Source organism: Neovison vison, chromosome 11 (genome assembly GCF_020171115.1).
Source record: "Neovison vison isolate M4711 chromosome 11, ASM_NN_V1, whole genome shotgun sequence".
Classification (NCBI taxonomy): domain Eukaryota; kingdom Metazoa; phylum Chordata; class Mammalia; order Carnivora; family Mustelidae; genus Neogale; species Neogale vison.
Window position 1 is genome coordinate 196,751,540 of NC_058101.1, and position 16,562 is coordinate 196,768,101.

Below are 16,562 nucleotides of genomic sequence, written 5' to 3' on the forward strand. Positions count from 1 at the left end.
TAACTGGTTTAGAAAGTAAGAGGGGCCAAATTTCAAATTTTGTGCCTTCTGGCAACCAGTGGGGCCTAAAGCCTGGCGTTCTTAGAGCCCGGAAGGAGCTGTGCTACTCTTGGAGATAAGGCCGGCAAACAACCTGCAGACATACAGAATGGAAACAGAGATCTGAAGAGCACCTACGACACACAGTGGGGAGGTTATTCACTCCTTTCAGAATGTATCCCAGAGAGGCAGTGTTCATGGAGAGACCACTCTAGGAACAAAGGAACTGGCCATATTCATCTTCTTCCCCCCCCTCCTCAGCATAAGTGCAGGGCTACCTGCAGGAAACAACACTATGCCCACACTCACTACCTAACTTGCCGATACCAAGCACCCCCTGTGCTTGTGCTCCAGTGGAACTGTCCCTCACAGTCATGTTTGCCTCAGTCCCAGCATGGCAGGCCCCCTCCCCAAGAAGACCAGCCCAAACACCTGCTCACACGTGGCCCGACTCAGGAATTTTGTAGTTCTGCTGGCAGTGGTGATAGGTCTCACTTCACAAGCAGACTGAGCACATCTGGTTAAAATGTGCCACATTCAGTGCAGGGACCAAATACTGCCCACGACAGCCAAAGAGAGCCTCTCCAGATAACTGGCCTGAAGGATAAAGCAGCCAGGATAAAAGAGCAGAATATACACACCACATACTGGAGACAGTCCCAGAATCACCAGGCTTGGGAAACAAGGATACTACATGGTAGGACATTATAACACCTATTCTTCAGAAGGTCATTACCCTCAAGAACAGGAGAAACAGGCAGAGATGTAGACAAAATAAGAAGACAAAAAGTTGTCCCAAATGAGGGCGCCTGGGTGGCTCAGTCAGTTAAGCATCTGCCTTCGGCTTAGGTCATGATCTCAGGGTCTTGGGATTGAGCCCCATGTTGGGCTCCCTGCTCAAAAGGGAGTCTTCTCTCTCCATCTTCCCCTCCTCTGGCACGGAGACACACACACACACACACACACACACACAGTCTCTCTCTCTGTCTTTATTAATAAATAAATAAATAAATAAAATCTTTTTTAAAATAAGAAATTTATCCCAAATGACAGAACAGGACAAGGTCACAGCCAGACAGCTAAGTGAAACAGATATCAGTAACATGTCTTAAGGAGTATTTAAAGCAATGATTGTAAGCATACTCACTGGACTTGAGAAAAGAGTGAAAGACGAGTGTCTTACATGTCTTACACAGAGATAAGGAATAACAAAGCAGAGACAAAGGGCTCAATAAACAAAATGGGAAACATGCTTGTAGGAGTGAACAGCAGGCTGGAAGAAGCAGAGGAACAAATTAGTGACCTAGAAGACAGAGTGAGGGAAAGTAACCAAGGTGAATAAAAGAGATAAAAAATGAATTACGCAAAATGAAAATAGGGAACTCAGTGACTCCATCAAATGTAGTAATATTTATATTACAGGTGTCCCAGAAGAAGAAAGAGAAAAAGGGGCAAAAAATTTATGTGAAGAAATAATACCTGAAAACTTCCTGAATGTGGGGAAGGAAACAGATATCCAGATTGAGGAGGCACAGAGAATCCCCAACAAAATCAACAAAACCAGATCCACATCAAGACATATTGTAATTAAATTGGCAAAACACATGATAAAGAAAAAAGTTTAAAAGCAGTAAAACAAAAGAAGACAGTTAAACCCCATAAGGCTATCAGGGACTTTTTTAGCAGAAACTTTCTGAGCCAGAAGAGAGTGGTATGACATATTCAAAGTGCTGAATAGGAAATCTGCAGCCAAGAATACTCCATCCAGCAAGGCTATCATTCAGAATAGGAGATATAAAGAATTTCCCAGACAAACAAAAACTAAAGGAGTTCATGACCACTAACCCAGCCCTCCAAGAAATATTAGAGGGGAAATTGTGAGTAGAAATGAGAGACCAAAAATTATAGTACATAGGTAGGAAACACCAAAGCAGTAAAAATGAGTATATAAGTATAAAATCAGTCAAGGAACTCACAAAAGGATGTAAAATATGATAACATATACCTAGAACATGGGGAGGAGAGAAATAAAAAATGGGTTCAACTTAAATGACCATGTATTTAATATAGATTATTATATGCAGAAGAGATTATATACAAACCTAATGATAACCATATATCAAAAACCACTAATAAATATGCAAAGAATAAAGAGAAAGAAATCCAAATATATCACTAAGGAAAATCACCAAACCATGAAAAAGAGAAAAACAAGAAAAGACCAGAGAAAATCTTCAGAGACAACCACAAAAGAAATAAAGTGACAATAAATATGTATCTATCAATAATTACTTTGAATGTAAATGGGACTACACACTCCCATCTAAAGACAGAAAGGATAAAAAAATAAGATCCATCCATATGCTGCCTATATGAGACTCATTTTAGACCTAAAGACACCTGCAGATTGAGGGGCACCTGAGTGGCTCAGCCAGTTGAACATCAAACTCTTGATTTCAGCTCAGGCCCTGATCTCAGGGTTGTGAGTTAAAGCCCCACAATGGGCTCCACACTGAGCATGAAGCCTACTTTAAAAAAAAAAAATGACACCTGCAGAATAAAAGTGAGGACACAGAGGAACAGCTACCATGCAAAAGAATGTCAAAAGAAAGTTGGAGTAATAATATATTCTACTTATAATTATATCAGACAAATGGACTTTAAAACAAAGACTCTAAGAAGAGACAAAGAAGGACACTATATAATAAATGATAAAGGGGACAAACCAAAAAGAAGATACAATTGTAAATATCTAATGCATCCCACATGGGAGCACCCAAATATATAAAACAGTTAATAACAAATATAAAGGAACTTTATGATGATAATGCACTAAGAACAGGGGACTTTAACTCCCTCCTTATATCAATGGGCAGATCATCTAATCATAAAATCAACAAAGAAACAATGGCTTTGATGACACATTTGATGACACATTGGACCAGCAATGGATATATAATATCCATATATATATATAATAAATGTATAATAAACATATATTTAGAACATTTCCTCATGGATCAAAAGAATACACATTCTTTTCAGGAGCACATGGAACATTCTTCATTCATTCATTCTTAAGTCTCAAAACAAGTCTCAATAAATAAATTTTAAAAAATCAAAGTTATATCATGTATCTTTACTTACCACAATGTTGTGCTAAATGCTAATGCTATATCTAGAAATCAACCACAAGAAAAAATCTGTAAAGACCAAAATTACATGGAGGTTAAATAATATGCTGCTAAACAATGGATGAGTCAACCAGGAAATCAAAGAAGAAATTTTAAAAATTATATAGAAATAAATGAAAATAAAAATACAACAGCCCAAAACCTTGGGATGCAGCAAAAGCAGTTCTAAGAGGACATATATAGCAATACAGGCCTACCTCAAAAAGCAAGAAAAATCACAAATAAATAACCTAAACTTACACCTAAAGAACCTAGAAAAAGAACAACAAATGAAACCTAAACCTAGAAGAAAGAGTGAAAAAAGACTAGAACAGAAATAAGTGATACATAATATAAAACAAAAAACAAAAACAAAAAAAAGCAATGGAATAGAATAATAAAACCAGGACATGGTTCTTTGAAAAAAAATCAGTAAAATTGGCAAACCTCTAGCTAGACTTCACAAGAAATAAAGAAAAAGGACTCAAAATCACAAATGAGAAAGGAGAAATAACAACCAATACCACAGAAATACAAATATTTACAAGGGAATATTATGAAAAAATACGTGCCATTAGACAACCTAGAAGAAATGGATAAATTCCTATAAACTACCAAAACAAATTAGAAAATTTAAACAGGCCAATAACCAGCAAAGAGATTCAATCAGTAATCAACTAAAACAAAACAAAAGTCCAGAGCCTGTGGTCTTCACAAGTGAATTCTACCAAACACTTAAAGAATTAATACCTATTCTTCTCAAACTATTCCAAAAAATAAAAGAAGAAAAACTTCCAAATTCATCCTATGAGGCCGCGTTACTCTGACACCACAAATCAGATAAAGACACCACTTAAAAGGAGAGCCATGGGCCAATATTGAAGGAAAAATTCTCAACAAAATACTAGCTAAATGAATTCAACAATACATTTTTAAAAAATCATTCAACATGATCAAATGGGATTTTTCTCCTGGGTTGTAAGGGTGGCTCAATATTCACCCCAAAACCACCCAACACCAAAAAGCAAATGATCCAATTAAAAAACGGACAGAAGACATGAGAAGATGTTTCTCCAAAGAAGACATCCAGATGGCCGACAGACACATGAAAAGATGCTTATCATCAATTATTATCAGGGAAATGCAAATCATAACTACAGTGAGAGATCATCTCACACCTGTCAGATTGGCTAAAATCAAAAACACAAGAAACAACGGGTGTTGTTGATGAGGATGTGGAGAAAAAAGAAGCCTAGTGCACTGTTGCTCAAAAAGTTAAAAACAGAATTACCTTAGAATCCAACAATTGCACTACTGCGTATTTACCCAAAGAATACAAGAACACGAATTCAGAGAGATACATGCACTCTGATGTTTATAGCAGCATTACTGACAATAGCCAGATATGGAAGCCCCCTCCAAGTGGCCACTGACTAATGAATGGGTAAAGAAGTGTACACAAGCACACGAGTGTGTAATGGAATATTATCCAGCCATAAAAAAGAGTGAAATCTTGCCATTTGCAAGGACATGGATAATGCTATAGAGTATTACACTAAATGAAATAAGTCAGAGAAAGACAAATACCATATAATTTCATTCCTATGTGGGAAAAAAAGTGAGCATTGGGAAGAAAACACTCCAGCATAAACATGAGAATCCTGCAACATTATCTAAGGCTTTCAGCCTGAAGCCTAAGGAAATAAATTTACTGAGATTAAACTGTTGCAATAGTAATAGGTTGCTCTTTTCCTAAATATCTGGAGAAACAAGTCAAAATGGAGATAAAACCAGATTAAGTCTACTTCTAGTAAATACTGCTGGATAACATGTACTAAAATCACATTCAGTTCTCCTAAAATGATCTTCTTTTACGTTTCTCAAGATTTTCTTCTACTGTAAGATCTAAAACCACATCATCTTTTGACTAGGTGGCAAACTATTAGATGGGCCTTCTGGGTATATAAATCTCTAATCTCTATTGGATCACTTATCTTTCTATTTCATAACTGTATAGGACTTATTTTTTAATTTTATTAATATATAATGTATTATTGCTTCAGGGGTACAGGTCTGTTAATCATCAGTCTTACACAATTTACAGCACTCACCATAGCACATAATCTCCCCAAAGTCCATCACCCTAGCCACCCCAGCCCTATCCCACAACCCCCCAGCAACCCTCAGGGACCCCATCTTATACCTTTTGTATTCTAGTACCTTGCACTATAACTTAGAGAATGTGGACCCTCAATAAATGTCTGTTGAATGAATGAATGAATGAATATACAGGACACAAGAAGAGAACTTTTTCTGTGACAAATGTGGCTAGGAATCTATCTAAGAGTCCAGAGGCTGAGGAGAAAGGGAAAGAAGGACAATATTCAACCTGCCAATTCCACTCTCTCTCCAACATTCACCAAAAGGCAAGATTTTCACTTTGGACCACAAAGCCAAAATTGCAGAAAGGTGTATTTACTAAGAGCAAAATAAACATATCTCCAGCGGTAAGGGGAGACCATTCCACAAAACAAGAGCTACTCGGGGCTGCATTTGTGCCACTTGTCCAAGATGTTGCAGAAGAACAACTCTGGCTTGTGTTAGTTGGTCCAAGGTCAAGCATAAACTATCCTGAAGAGGATCTAATGGTGACTGGGCCATGAACAAGAAAAAGGTCAAAGTTCATCTCTGGAGTGAGGAGGAAGGTAAAAGTCACAGATAGGCATCTGAAGTCAAACCGAGAACTGAGTAAGAAAAGATCAAGAGACTAAAAACCCAAACAGGTGAGGTCAGAGGCTGTACCAGTCAAATTATAGTGATGGTAGCCTCTTTGTGACTAAGTGCCATGTTATAAAAGAGAAGTTTGGAGATTGCCTTGAAGTCTTGTTCCCAAGTGGTACAAACAAGCTCCTCAGGGAGTGCCGCTGCTGTTTCCTTCAACCCTAGCATTCTCTGGGTCTTGGAGACAAGCTTGGGTCCTTGAGAGTAAGAACAGTACTGAGGTAGGGCTAGGACACTTTCCTAAGCTCCATGATTTGAGGACCCAGTATCAGACAATCCAAAGTTTTGTGGTTGAAACTGTCGCTGACATCGTATGGCTTAGTGAGAAAGCACTCAGACTGTGAAGCAACTAGATCTGGGTTTTTATCTAATTCTGACTCTTCCCACCTGGCCCTAGGTAATTCACTTAAACCAACTCTGTTTCTTTACCTGTAGAATGGAAATATCAAGAAATTCAAATTTCACTGAATTGTGGTGAGAGCTAAGTAAAATTATTTACAAGATGCCTTCTAGTCCATAGGTGGTTAGTTCTATCCAACTGGTAGTGGGTAATTCGATTGGGCCCTTGTAAATCTAAGTGCGTGCCTCAGGGTTTGTGGGTTAGGAAAACACACGTGCGCACATACACACACACATACATATACCCCATGCCTACCTATCCTACCTGTTACCATTCACAGAAGTCAAGGACACCAAGTAATACAGCTCTTTGTGAGCAAACGTGTGAGTCTCTGTTTTGGAACGTACATCCTATGTTAAATAACCAGAAAATTAAAAGACCAGATGGGAGATTACATGAGTGTTTATAATGAACGTGAAATGGTCAAAACAGAAACCACAAAGCTCTACCTTCTGGCTTTGAGGCCCTTCTCCCTCATCCAAGGCCCCCTCGTCTTGCTGGTCATAGGCAGGGCCTCCCAGGATTCGGATTCTCTTCTCACACTGCTTCTTTGCCACAGTCAGTTGGTTAATGTACCTTTTCATATTCCTGGCCCTTAGGAGATCAGCTTTCATTGCAGCAGTTTCTTTACCTTGAATGGGATGGATGGACAGGACCCAGTCAGAGGACAAGGTATAAAAAGGGGAACGTAACAACTCTGAACGAGACTGGTGTCTGATGTGGTATATTTTGAACAGTGGGTACTAAAGAAGAGAATTCATGCTAAACACACATACAGACATATATACTCTCAAATAGAAGTATCATTAATTTCTAAATATACCACTGAAAAATCCTACTCAGGCATGAAACATTTAAAAAAAAACACCTCATCTGTACACTTACATTCACAATCAATGTACATGTGCGTATGTGTATTTAAATATATGCATGTATCATGTAGGCAGAGTCATTCCTAAGCGTGGAGTGCTCACTGTGTGTCAGGCACTGGCTAGGCATTTGGGACCCGAGACGAACTGTTAGATCTCATGGAACTTAGAGCCTAGCAAGGCAGAAATCCAAAGATAGCAACAGCAATTACGAGCGCATATGGGTTACAGAGAAAATGTGCAGGTATCCTTGAGCTGCTTGACCAGTGCTCCTGACCCAGGCTTCCCTGAGCAAATTACACTCAAATGAAATGAAGCAGTGGAATGTGGCACCCAGGGAGAGCAGCAGGTGTGAAAGTGAAAGCCTTGAGGCAGGAAGGAGAGAGCCTGGAAGGAGGTGGAAGAGCCAGTGCAGCAGATGCAAGGGGGAGCTAGGGATCCAAAGTAAACATGGAGGAGGCAGGGGCCAGAAGACACAAAGCCGATTAGTCTGTTTAGTCCATAGAAACAACTTCGCTCTTTAGCTCAATAGCACTGAGCAGCGTCTAATGGGTTTATAAGCAGCAGTATGTCATAAATGGATTTGTATTTTTTTAAGATTTTATTTATTTATTTGACAAAGAGAGATCACAAGTAGACGGAGAGGCAGGCAGAGAGAGAGAGATAGAGCAAAGCAGGCTCCCCGCTGAGCAGAGAGCCCCATGCGAGACTTGATCCCAGGACCCTGAGATCATGACCTGAGCCGAAGGCAGCAGTTTAACCCACTGAGCCACCCAGGCGCCCTGGATTTGTATTTTTAAAGATTATACAGAAAGGATTAAAAAAAAATTGGAAGGCAAAAGACCGTAAGAAGGCGAACCAGCTGAAGACCACTGCAGTAACCGAAGAAGCAGGTGCCTAAACCAGGGTCACGGCAATGGCAGGAGAGGGACTGAAAGGATCTGAGAATGATTTTTTAAGAGAACAGGACTCTGTGATTGACCAGACAGGAGAGGACAGGCAGCTGAGGACTGTTAAGAAAACAAAGGTATCAAAGATGCTCCCAAGTTTCTGCCATGAGCAACCATGGAGGTGGTGGGGCCACTTATGAACCAGGGAACATTACAGAAAAAGCACAGTTATGAAAGATCTTAAATCCAACCACAGACCATGTGGCAGATGATATTTGCCAAAAGTGCTCACAAGATCTCTCATCCCACCTGCTCTTTTCAGTCAGTGTTACTTTGACAACCTCCCTCTGAGAAATAGGGTATGTGTTCCATTTTCTTGAATACAGGGTTGGTTTGTGATTACAGAGGAAGCAATGCCATGACTTCTAAAGTTAGATCGTAAAAGGCCATGCGCTTAGAGCCCTAAGCCACCTAGTAAATCCCAGCCAGGAGGCCTCCATGCTTGTGGAGACCTAAGCAGTCAATGGAGAGATCGACATAGAGAGGCCCCCCAGACCATAGTCCTGGCTGGGGCCTCGGCTCACATCCAGCACCAACTTGGCACCATGTGCATATGCCATCTAGAAGGGGAGGCATCCAGCTGCAGTCAAGCAGAGAAGAGTCATCCCTGCCAAACCTGCTCAAACTGCTAACTTGTGTACAAAAGAAATGATATTAAGACACTGCCTTTTGGGATGGTTTTTGTAGCACAACAAAAAACAGGCGAACAGAGTTTGAGGGCATTTGGCTCCCTGAGTGGAGATGGAAGGTGTGGAGTTGACAAGTATTCAGCAGTTGATGACAACTCAAGTCACAGGAGGAGGTGAGACAACCCAGAGAAGACAAAATGGTCCCAGTACAGAATCTAAGTCAACCCTACATTTAATAGTGAGAAAAAAGAAGAAAAGCTAGCAAAGGAGATGGTAAAGGAGAGACAGAAGATGAACATGAGTATATGGTTTACAGAGAAGCCAAAGAAGAAATTTCAGCAACACGGGGAAAATAGAATCTCCTGTGTGGTGCTGCACAGCCTCCTAATGGTCACCATACCTTCGGCTTTGCCTCCCCTTCAGTCAGCATGGCAGCCGAGGCTAACCTATGTAACGTATCAACCCAATCACATCATTCCCCTGCTCAAAACCCTGCCCCACACCATTTCACCTGCAGGGAAAGGCAAGGCTCTTTTAAGGGCATAGAGGCCCTACACACTCCAGCCTCATCCTCCCCAGCTCTCCATAGTAATTACACCAGTTTCCTTACAGGATCTTGCCTTTTTTAAATAAAAGCTTTATTGAGATACACTTCACAGACTATATGATTCTCCTTATTTAAAGTGTACAGTTTAGCTGCTTTTAGTATATTTACAGACCGTGCGGCCATCACTGCAATCACTTTTTTTGAAGATTTTCATCACCCTTGGAAGAAGCCAGGTACCCATTAGCAGTCACCCAAACCTCTCAGCCCTGGGAATTTTTATGGGGCTTTCTCTACAGATTTGCCTATTCTGGACACTTCACATAATACATGGTCTTTGGTGACCAGCTTCCAAAACACACTGGGTGGCTCCATGCTCAGGGCTTTTTCATGCCTTCCCTCAGCAAGGCCCTTTCATCCCCTCATGGCACCCCCTGCCCCTGGGATCTGCAGGGCTCATTTCCTCACCTCCTTCAGATCCTCAGTTCAGATCTCGGGGGAGCCCTCCCAGGCACCCTATTTCTTTTTTTTTTTTTTAGGTTTTTTTTTTTTTTTTCCAATTTATTTATTTTCAGAAAAACAGTATTCATTATTTTTTCACCACACCCAGTGCTCCATGCAAGCTGTGCCCTCTATAATACCCACCACCTGGTACCCCAACATGCTTAGCGAAATAAGTCAAGCGGAGAAAGACAACTATCATATGATCTCCCTGATATGAGGAAGTGGTGATGCAACATGGGGGCTTAAGTGGGTAGGAGAAGAATCCATGAAACACGATGGGATAGGGAGGGAGACAAACCATAAGTGACTCTTAATCTCACGAAACAAACTGTGGGTTGCTGGGGGGAGGGGGGTTGGGAGAAGGGGGGTAGGGTTTTGGACATTGGGGAGGGTATGTGCTTTGGGGCACCCTATTTCTAACAGCAACCCCAGCCTACAACCCTGCCTTTCTCCCTCTCTGCTTTACTTTGTCCATAGAACCTATCACCACACTTATATTCGACTTATTTATCCTGTAAATAGGTCCTTATCAAGGTCGGCATTTTGTTTATTTACACACTATTGTGTCTCCAGCACCTACAGCAGTGCCTGGCAACACAGTGGGAATTCATTAAATATTTGTTGAATGGGTGAATGAGCTGTGTCAAGCATTCCTGAGAGGTCAACAACCATAGAGCTAATATTTCGCTAAGTGCTTACTATGTTTCAGGTATTGGCCTTCTCTAGAACTTGGGCTCTAAAGGAGAGAAACAGAGTATCCTCATCTCCCATTCTTCACTTTACTCTGACAACATTGTTTCTGCCCCTTCTCTCCACCAAACCTGTTATTGTCAATCACTAGCAACCACCATGTTAAATACAGTGGAGCATTTTCTTTAACATCTAGAATCAGAATTCTAACGGTGCCACTTAGGAGTTATCGATCTTAGCAAGAAGTTTTTAAGATTTAATTCAAAAGCATTTACAGTGATATGTTTCCTTATGTGAGCATTATATAATTTCAAGTAAAAGCAAAAAATTTACACAATATTGATTTTCAAAAATGACTAAGTATTTAGTCATCTCCCTGTGGATAATGGACTGGCTTGGCATACACAATGTCGAAGCAGGACTGGGATTGAGGGAAGTCTTCTTTTGCTTTTTTCTTTTTCTTTTTTTTTTTTTTTTAGTGGGAGGGAGATGAGCTGGTTTTATTGCTGATGAGAAGGAATCAACTCACAGAGAAAGCGAAGTGATGATGGGGAGTGGCATCCAGAAGACAGGTAAATAGAGGGCTCTGGAAAAAGGCCACCTCCTCCACCACAGTAACACAGAAGGCAAAAGAGATGGGCACACCTACAAACCAAGTTTGAAGACTGGTGGTTGGAAGCTGGGGCCATTCTCCTCATATGGTCTCCATTCCCCTGAAGTAGTGAGGTTATCTGCTTACAGTGAGATAAGAAAAAAGGGCAAGTGTCAGAGGCCACAGAAAGTGGGGAAGTGGGAAATCCTCTATGGAAAGGAGAAGAGCAAGCTCATTACAGAAACAGTGAGATTGTTTCAGGCAATGTTCGGGGGCTAGGTGACCATAGATAAATATATTCCATATAAATATACCTAGGCAGACAGATCACACCTTCTGAAAGGGAGTCATAATGTGCTCGGCTCAGATTGGAACTACCTGTAATAAAGGAAGCTGGATCTGCTTCTTGGTGCCCCTGAAAGTGTTTTATAGAACACTTTGTAATGTTTTCTAGAACTCTTCTGGAGTCCTCCAATCCCTAGAATGATTGTTACCTCTCTCATGTCCCACTTAGTCAATTTGTGCAAACCCTAAAACAATACCCAAGCAGGCTGAACAAATTCACTGAAAAAACTTAGATGAGTACCACAAAACATTTTATCTTTCAGAAGCAGATTTTTTCAGCACTTAGCACAAAGGGTAATAGGTTGACTTCAGATCAACAGATGTCCTTGTTCCAGAGGGTCTGTCAGATATTATAGGATGACTTTTCTGTACGAGCACCGAGGAAATGCTTTTGACTTTAATAATAGTTTTTTAACTTGTCCTATACTTAACTAATAGGTCCTGACCAAAGAATTAATTAACCCAAGGTTAATAATAATAATTATGACAATCTAAAGAAGAAAAAATAGTATTTCCAGAGTTCCCTTAGTGGGAAAATAAAGGTGAATGTAAGTCTGCCTCCGAATTAGTCTATCACAAACTAGGATGTTTTCTGTGGGTAACCAAACGAAATACATGGATTGGAACAGCTAATTTTTCAGAAAAAAAATTTTCATTTTTATAACATAGATCTTTAAAATCCAAATGTTAGACATATTAAAATATCCTAAAATTTGGGAACAAAATAATTGCCTTTTATAAAATAAATCTAGAGCGCAGTTTTAATTTGGGGTTAAAATGGGCTAATAAAGAGCCACACATAGAAAGGAATCAACACACATTTATCAACAACCAAACCCTTCTCTTAAGAAAGCATAAAAGCCTTTCTAAAAGCACAAAAACTAGAAGCAAATTCCAAAAGAAAAGTAATAAAGAGAATAAACCTTCATCTAAAACCCAGCTGCAGGGCTGAGAAGAGTATTCTCGTGTTCTACTTGAATGTCGCCTGCTCACGTGAACACAATGCCATTGTCTGATCACAAAGCTTGTTGCTAACAAATTCGACAGCAGCTTGTTGCTTAGGCAATTCTGTTTATTTCTGCCTCGGAAGACTAATGCCACGTTCGGTGCTAAGTGACTAACGTGGAACTCATGTAGCCCTTGTGTGTGTCGTGCCAAAACCCTTGTAAATCCAGCGATGCTCATGAATGTGTTCTGTGACCTGAAAACCCATTCAGTCAGGAAATATTCAGGCCATGGAAAGTAAAGGCCAGTGGGTATGTGACAACACACTGTGGCCCCGCTCAAGCCAGATTCACATGGCTGGCTCTCCGGAGAGCATGAAGGAACACTGCATTATTACAAACTGGTGAATCACACAACTGTTTGACCTAGCTTTAAAAAGAAGGCCAAGAAGATGAACAGCAGCAGGTGAAACAGTGAATGGCAGTGGTTCTTGAAACTGGTGCCAAGATGAACACACAAGTGATCGAATATTCTAAAGCAATTCATTATAAATATGTACTGTTCTTCCTTCCGGATAGTCCAGATCTACTGAGGCCAGAACAAAAGGAAATGGGTTCATGGGGTTCCTCTGCTGAGAAAAGAAATTCAGATTACACATTGAGTGAATGCTTTTGGCTATGAAGACATTACAGGAGACCTATGGACAATATCTGCTACTGCTTTCCGCTTTAAACCTTCTGTGCATGACAGAGTCCTTCCTCAAGCAAGTGAAGCGTCTAGCAGTAAAATACAAACACCAGGGAGAACTGTTAGGTATAAGTTCTAATGAAGCAAAGGAGAGTGAAGTCATTTACAGTGTCAACTAAGGACTCCAGAAATAGCACGAGTAAAAGTGAATTAACATGGCCCCACTTTCTTTTTCAGGTCCTAGAAAATGTCGGGAGCAAGGTATTTTTTCTTTCCTCATAGCACGCTACCGAATCCCAAGCCATCGCCTGCCAGCAGCACTCAGCAGGCTGACTGGGGTGTTGATGGGTAACAGGGCAGGGGTTCTCAGCAGCAGCACTGCTGACATTCTGGGCCGGAGAAATTCCCTGGGGGCCATCCTGTGCATTGTGGGATGCTGAGCAGCGTTCCTGGCCTCTACCACTAGGTGCCAGCAGCATTCCTTCCCCCAGATGGGACAACCAATAAGGTCTCTGGACACTCAAATGTCCCTGGCACCCTGAGGGGTGGGGGCTGGGGGGACTGTGCCCTGCACCCCCACCCCACAAAGAAGTACTAATATAGCGGTACAAACTCTGTGATGGTTAAGAAGACAAGGCTGCACACTTGCCCCCTTCCCCTGACTCCCCAACATGTGGCTCTCCTCCCTAGCAGGCCTGCTTTTGCCCCCCAGACCCTTGAGGTAAGGAATTAAAGTTCCTCACCAGAAAATATTGGGCCTCCATTCCTCAACTCGTGTCCATAGTGACAAACTAACAATCATTTGAATCTTTCTGGTACATGTAAATAGGAGTTTTAATAAACCCTCTTGAGAAGAGGATTCAAGGAACAGGTATGCATTTACCTAGGGAATAGTCAAGTTCCACCATGAGAAATGGTGCTTGACTTCTTAACATGAAACTAGCAATTCTCAGTAGTTACTAATCATCAGCAATTTCTTCAAAATTATCTGAAAATCACCTCAGAAGTTGCCCAGGAACTAAAATATATATATTTATCTTACTTTTCAACTTGAGGCCAGTATGTTCTTTTTCAAAAAGAACAAATGGAATTTTCTTACCACATCAAACACCTGAATTTCAGTCTAAAGTGTCACTCCACTTTAGCAGAAAGCATACTTGAGGAATAAGCAGAGGTCACAGCAGGAGCTGGTGGTAGAAGTACTCATGTTATAGTGGAGAAGACTACAGAGGGCTGGTAGTTTGACCTAGCCACGCCTGGTCAGGGAGGCTCATAGTACACCTTTTCTTCTTCCTTTAAATGTCTCAAGTACTGAAACTTCCAGCACTTCCTTTGGTTTAAAGCCCTCCAACATGCTTACAATACATTTTTAAAGTAATAATGCCGTATCAACTAAATCCACACAAGAACTAAGAGAGTCCTGCTCCCAAACTGGAATCATGAGTTGAACAGGCACAAGACATACACTTAGAACAGAGATCCAGCCCAATAACTTGTTAAGTTTTGAACAAGACTTTCATAACATCTACCCATGAGAGTGATCAGTGTGGTGGGAAGAGACCAGGACTAAAAATCAGGAGACTTGGGTTCAAGTTCCAAATCTATATGTGACTAACTAGTTCTAATTACACCAGGCATATTATTTACCATCTCTGGACCTAAACTTCATTTGTATAAGTATGGGTGCCATCATATGTGATTAAAGTTTTCTTGAGGTACAGAGGTGGTAAGAGGACTGGCTATAATGTTTTGGGACTATATAGAGAGTAACGGAAGTGCCCTGAGCCCTTAGTCCCTCCAGGCAGAGGACGGAGGGGGTCCAGGGAGCCAGGTGGGATGCTGGAGAAGGGATAGCAGAGGTTGCAGTACTCAGTGTATGAGGGCTGGGCAGGGAGAAACCCTGGCAGGGGCCCCAGTAGCCATGGGCTGAGGTGTCTTCTAAGTTTAGGTCATTCATAAATCTGTTTTTCATGATAAATCTGTTTTTATCAGATTACTGCAATGCTAGAAAATCAGATCACATCAAAACACAAGGAAGGAGAGTGAGAAGTCCACTAAAGTCTACAGATTAGCTCCCTTCTTTCAATGCATCTTTAAATGCAAGATCAGACAAAGAAGGTACGTATTATCTTTATTAAAATAATTCCTAATATTGGATAATGGATAGCATTATGGTTCTTATCCATACACATATGTAATATTTTCTGAAGTTCTTCTATAGTTCTACTTGATATATTCAATTCCAAAACTATTTAAACTCTAAAGTTGCACAACTTGACCAAAGCCTCCCCACCTATACTATGAGTATATTACTCCCCAGTGTATACTATTTATACTTTGCAGTTTCTAGCAGACTCAAATCAACATCATCATGTCCTTTGTTGTCATCAGCTGAATAAATGTTACTCGTGAATCACCTTAACTATTCTTCATAACATTTCGGGATTCAGAACAGAAGAACAGAAAAGAACGCTTTAAAAAGGGAACTGTAATCCTAGACTTATATCCACCAAACTGCAGGGACAATCTCTGTGTCCCGGTACTACTTAGAAGTCCTATAGTTGGCCAGTGTCTTAGTTCGTTCAGGCACCTCTAACAACAGACTGGGTGGCTATAAACAACAAAAATTTGTTTCTCACACTCCTGGAGACTGGAAATCCAAGATTAGGGTCCCAGCATGAGCAGGTTCTAGTGAAAGGCCCTTTCCAGGATGCAGATGGCCACCTTTCTGCCATGTGTTTACATGGTAGAAGCAGCTAGGGATCTCGATGGAGCCTCTGGATAAAAGTACCACACTAGTCCCACACTAGTGGGACTAGGGCTCCACACTCATGAGTTACATACCTCCCAAAGGTGTTACCGCCTAATACCATCATGTTTGGGGGAGTTAGGATTTCAGTGTAAGAATTTTGGGAGACACAAGATCCATGTCCAGCCTTTGCCAAGAGGTGCAAGGCTGTGTGGTCAAGAAAGCCAGACAGGTCTGTGACCTTCCAGGGACCTGCATGACACAGAAGGCAGGGGCAGAAAACCTGGCCACCATGGGCCATTTAAAAACTCAATTCTTGTGGTGTCTGGGTGGCCAGGTTAAGTGTCTGCCTTTGGCTCAAGTCATGATCTTATGGTCCTGAGGAAAAGTCCCACATTAGGCTCCCTGCTTTCTCTACCTCTGCCTGCCATTACCTCTGCTTGTACTTTCTTTCTGTCAAATGAATAAATAAAATCTTTTTTAAAAAAATTGGGGAAACATGAACATTCAGACCATAGCAGTTCACTTATTTCAACAGACTATTACTCAACTACTCTGGCTGTTCTAATTGTAAATAAAAAGCTAAAGAGTTGGGTACTAAAATATAAACATTAATACATTAATGGCTCTTCATAATCTACAGCAGTGGCTCTCAAAGTGTGGTT

General features: G+C 40.9%; 1 protein-coding gene across 3 annotated transcripts in view; it reads right to left on the bottom strand.

The window, feature by feature from the left end:
* SNX25 (sorting nexin 25) overlaps positions 1–16,562 on the bottom strand; it is a 123,178-nt gene that overhangs the window by 32,774 nt on the left and 73,842 nt on the right. For all 3 annotated transcript variants that reach the window (XM_044225609.1, XM_044225610.1, XM_044225611.1), the window contains exon 7: positions 6,843–7,024. In XM_044225609.1, the coding sequence (XP_044081544.1) occupies positions 6,843–7,024 (182 nt within the window). The remainder of the gene's footprint in view (positions 1–6,842; positions 7,025–16,562) is intronic.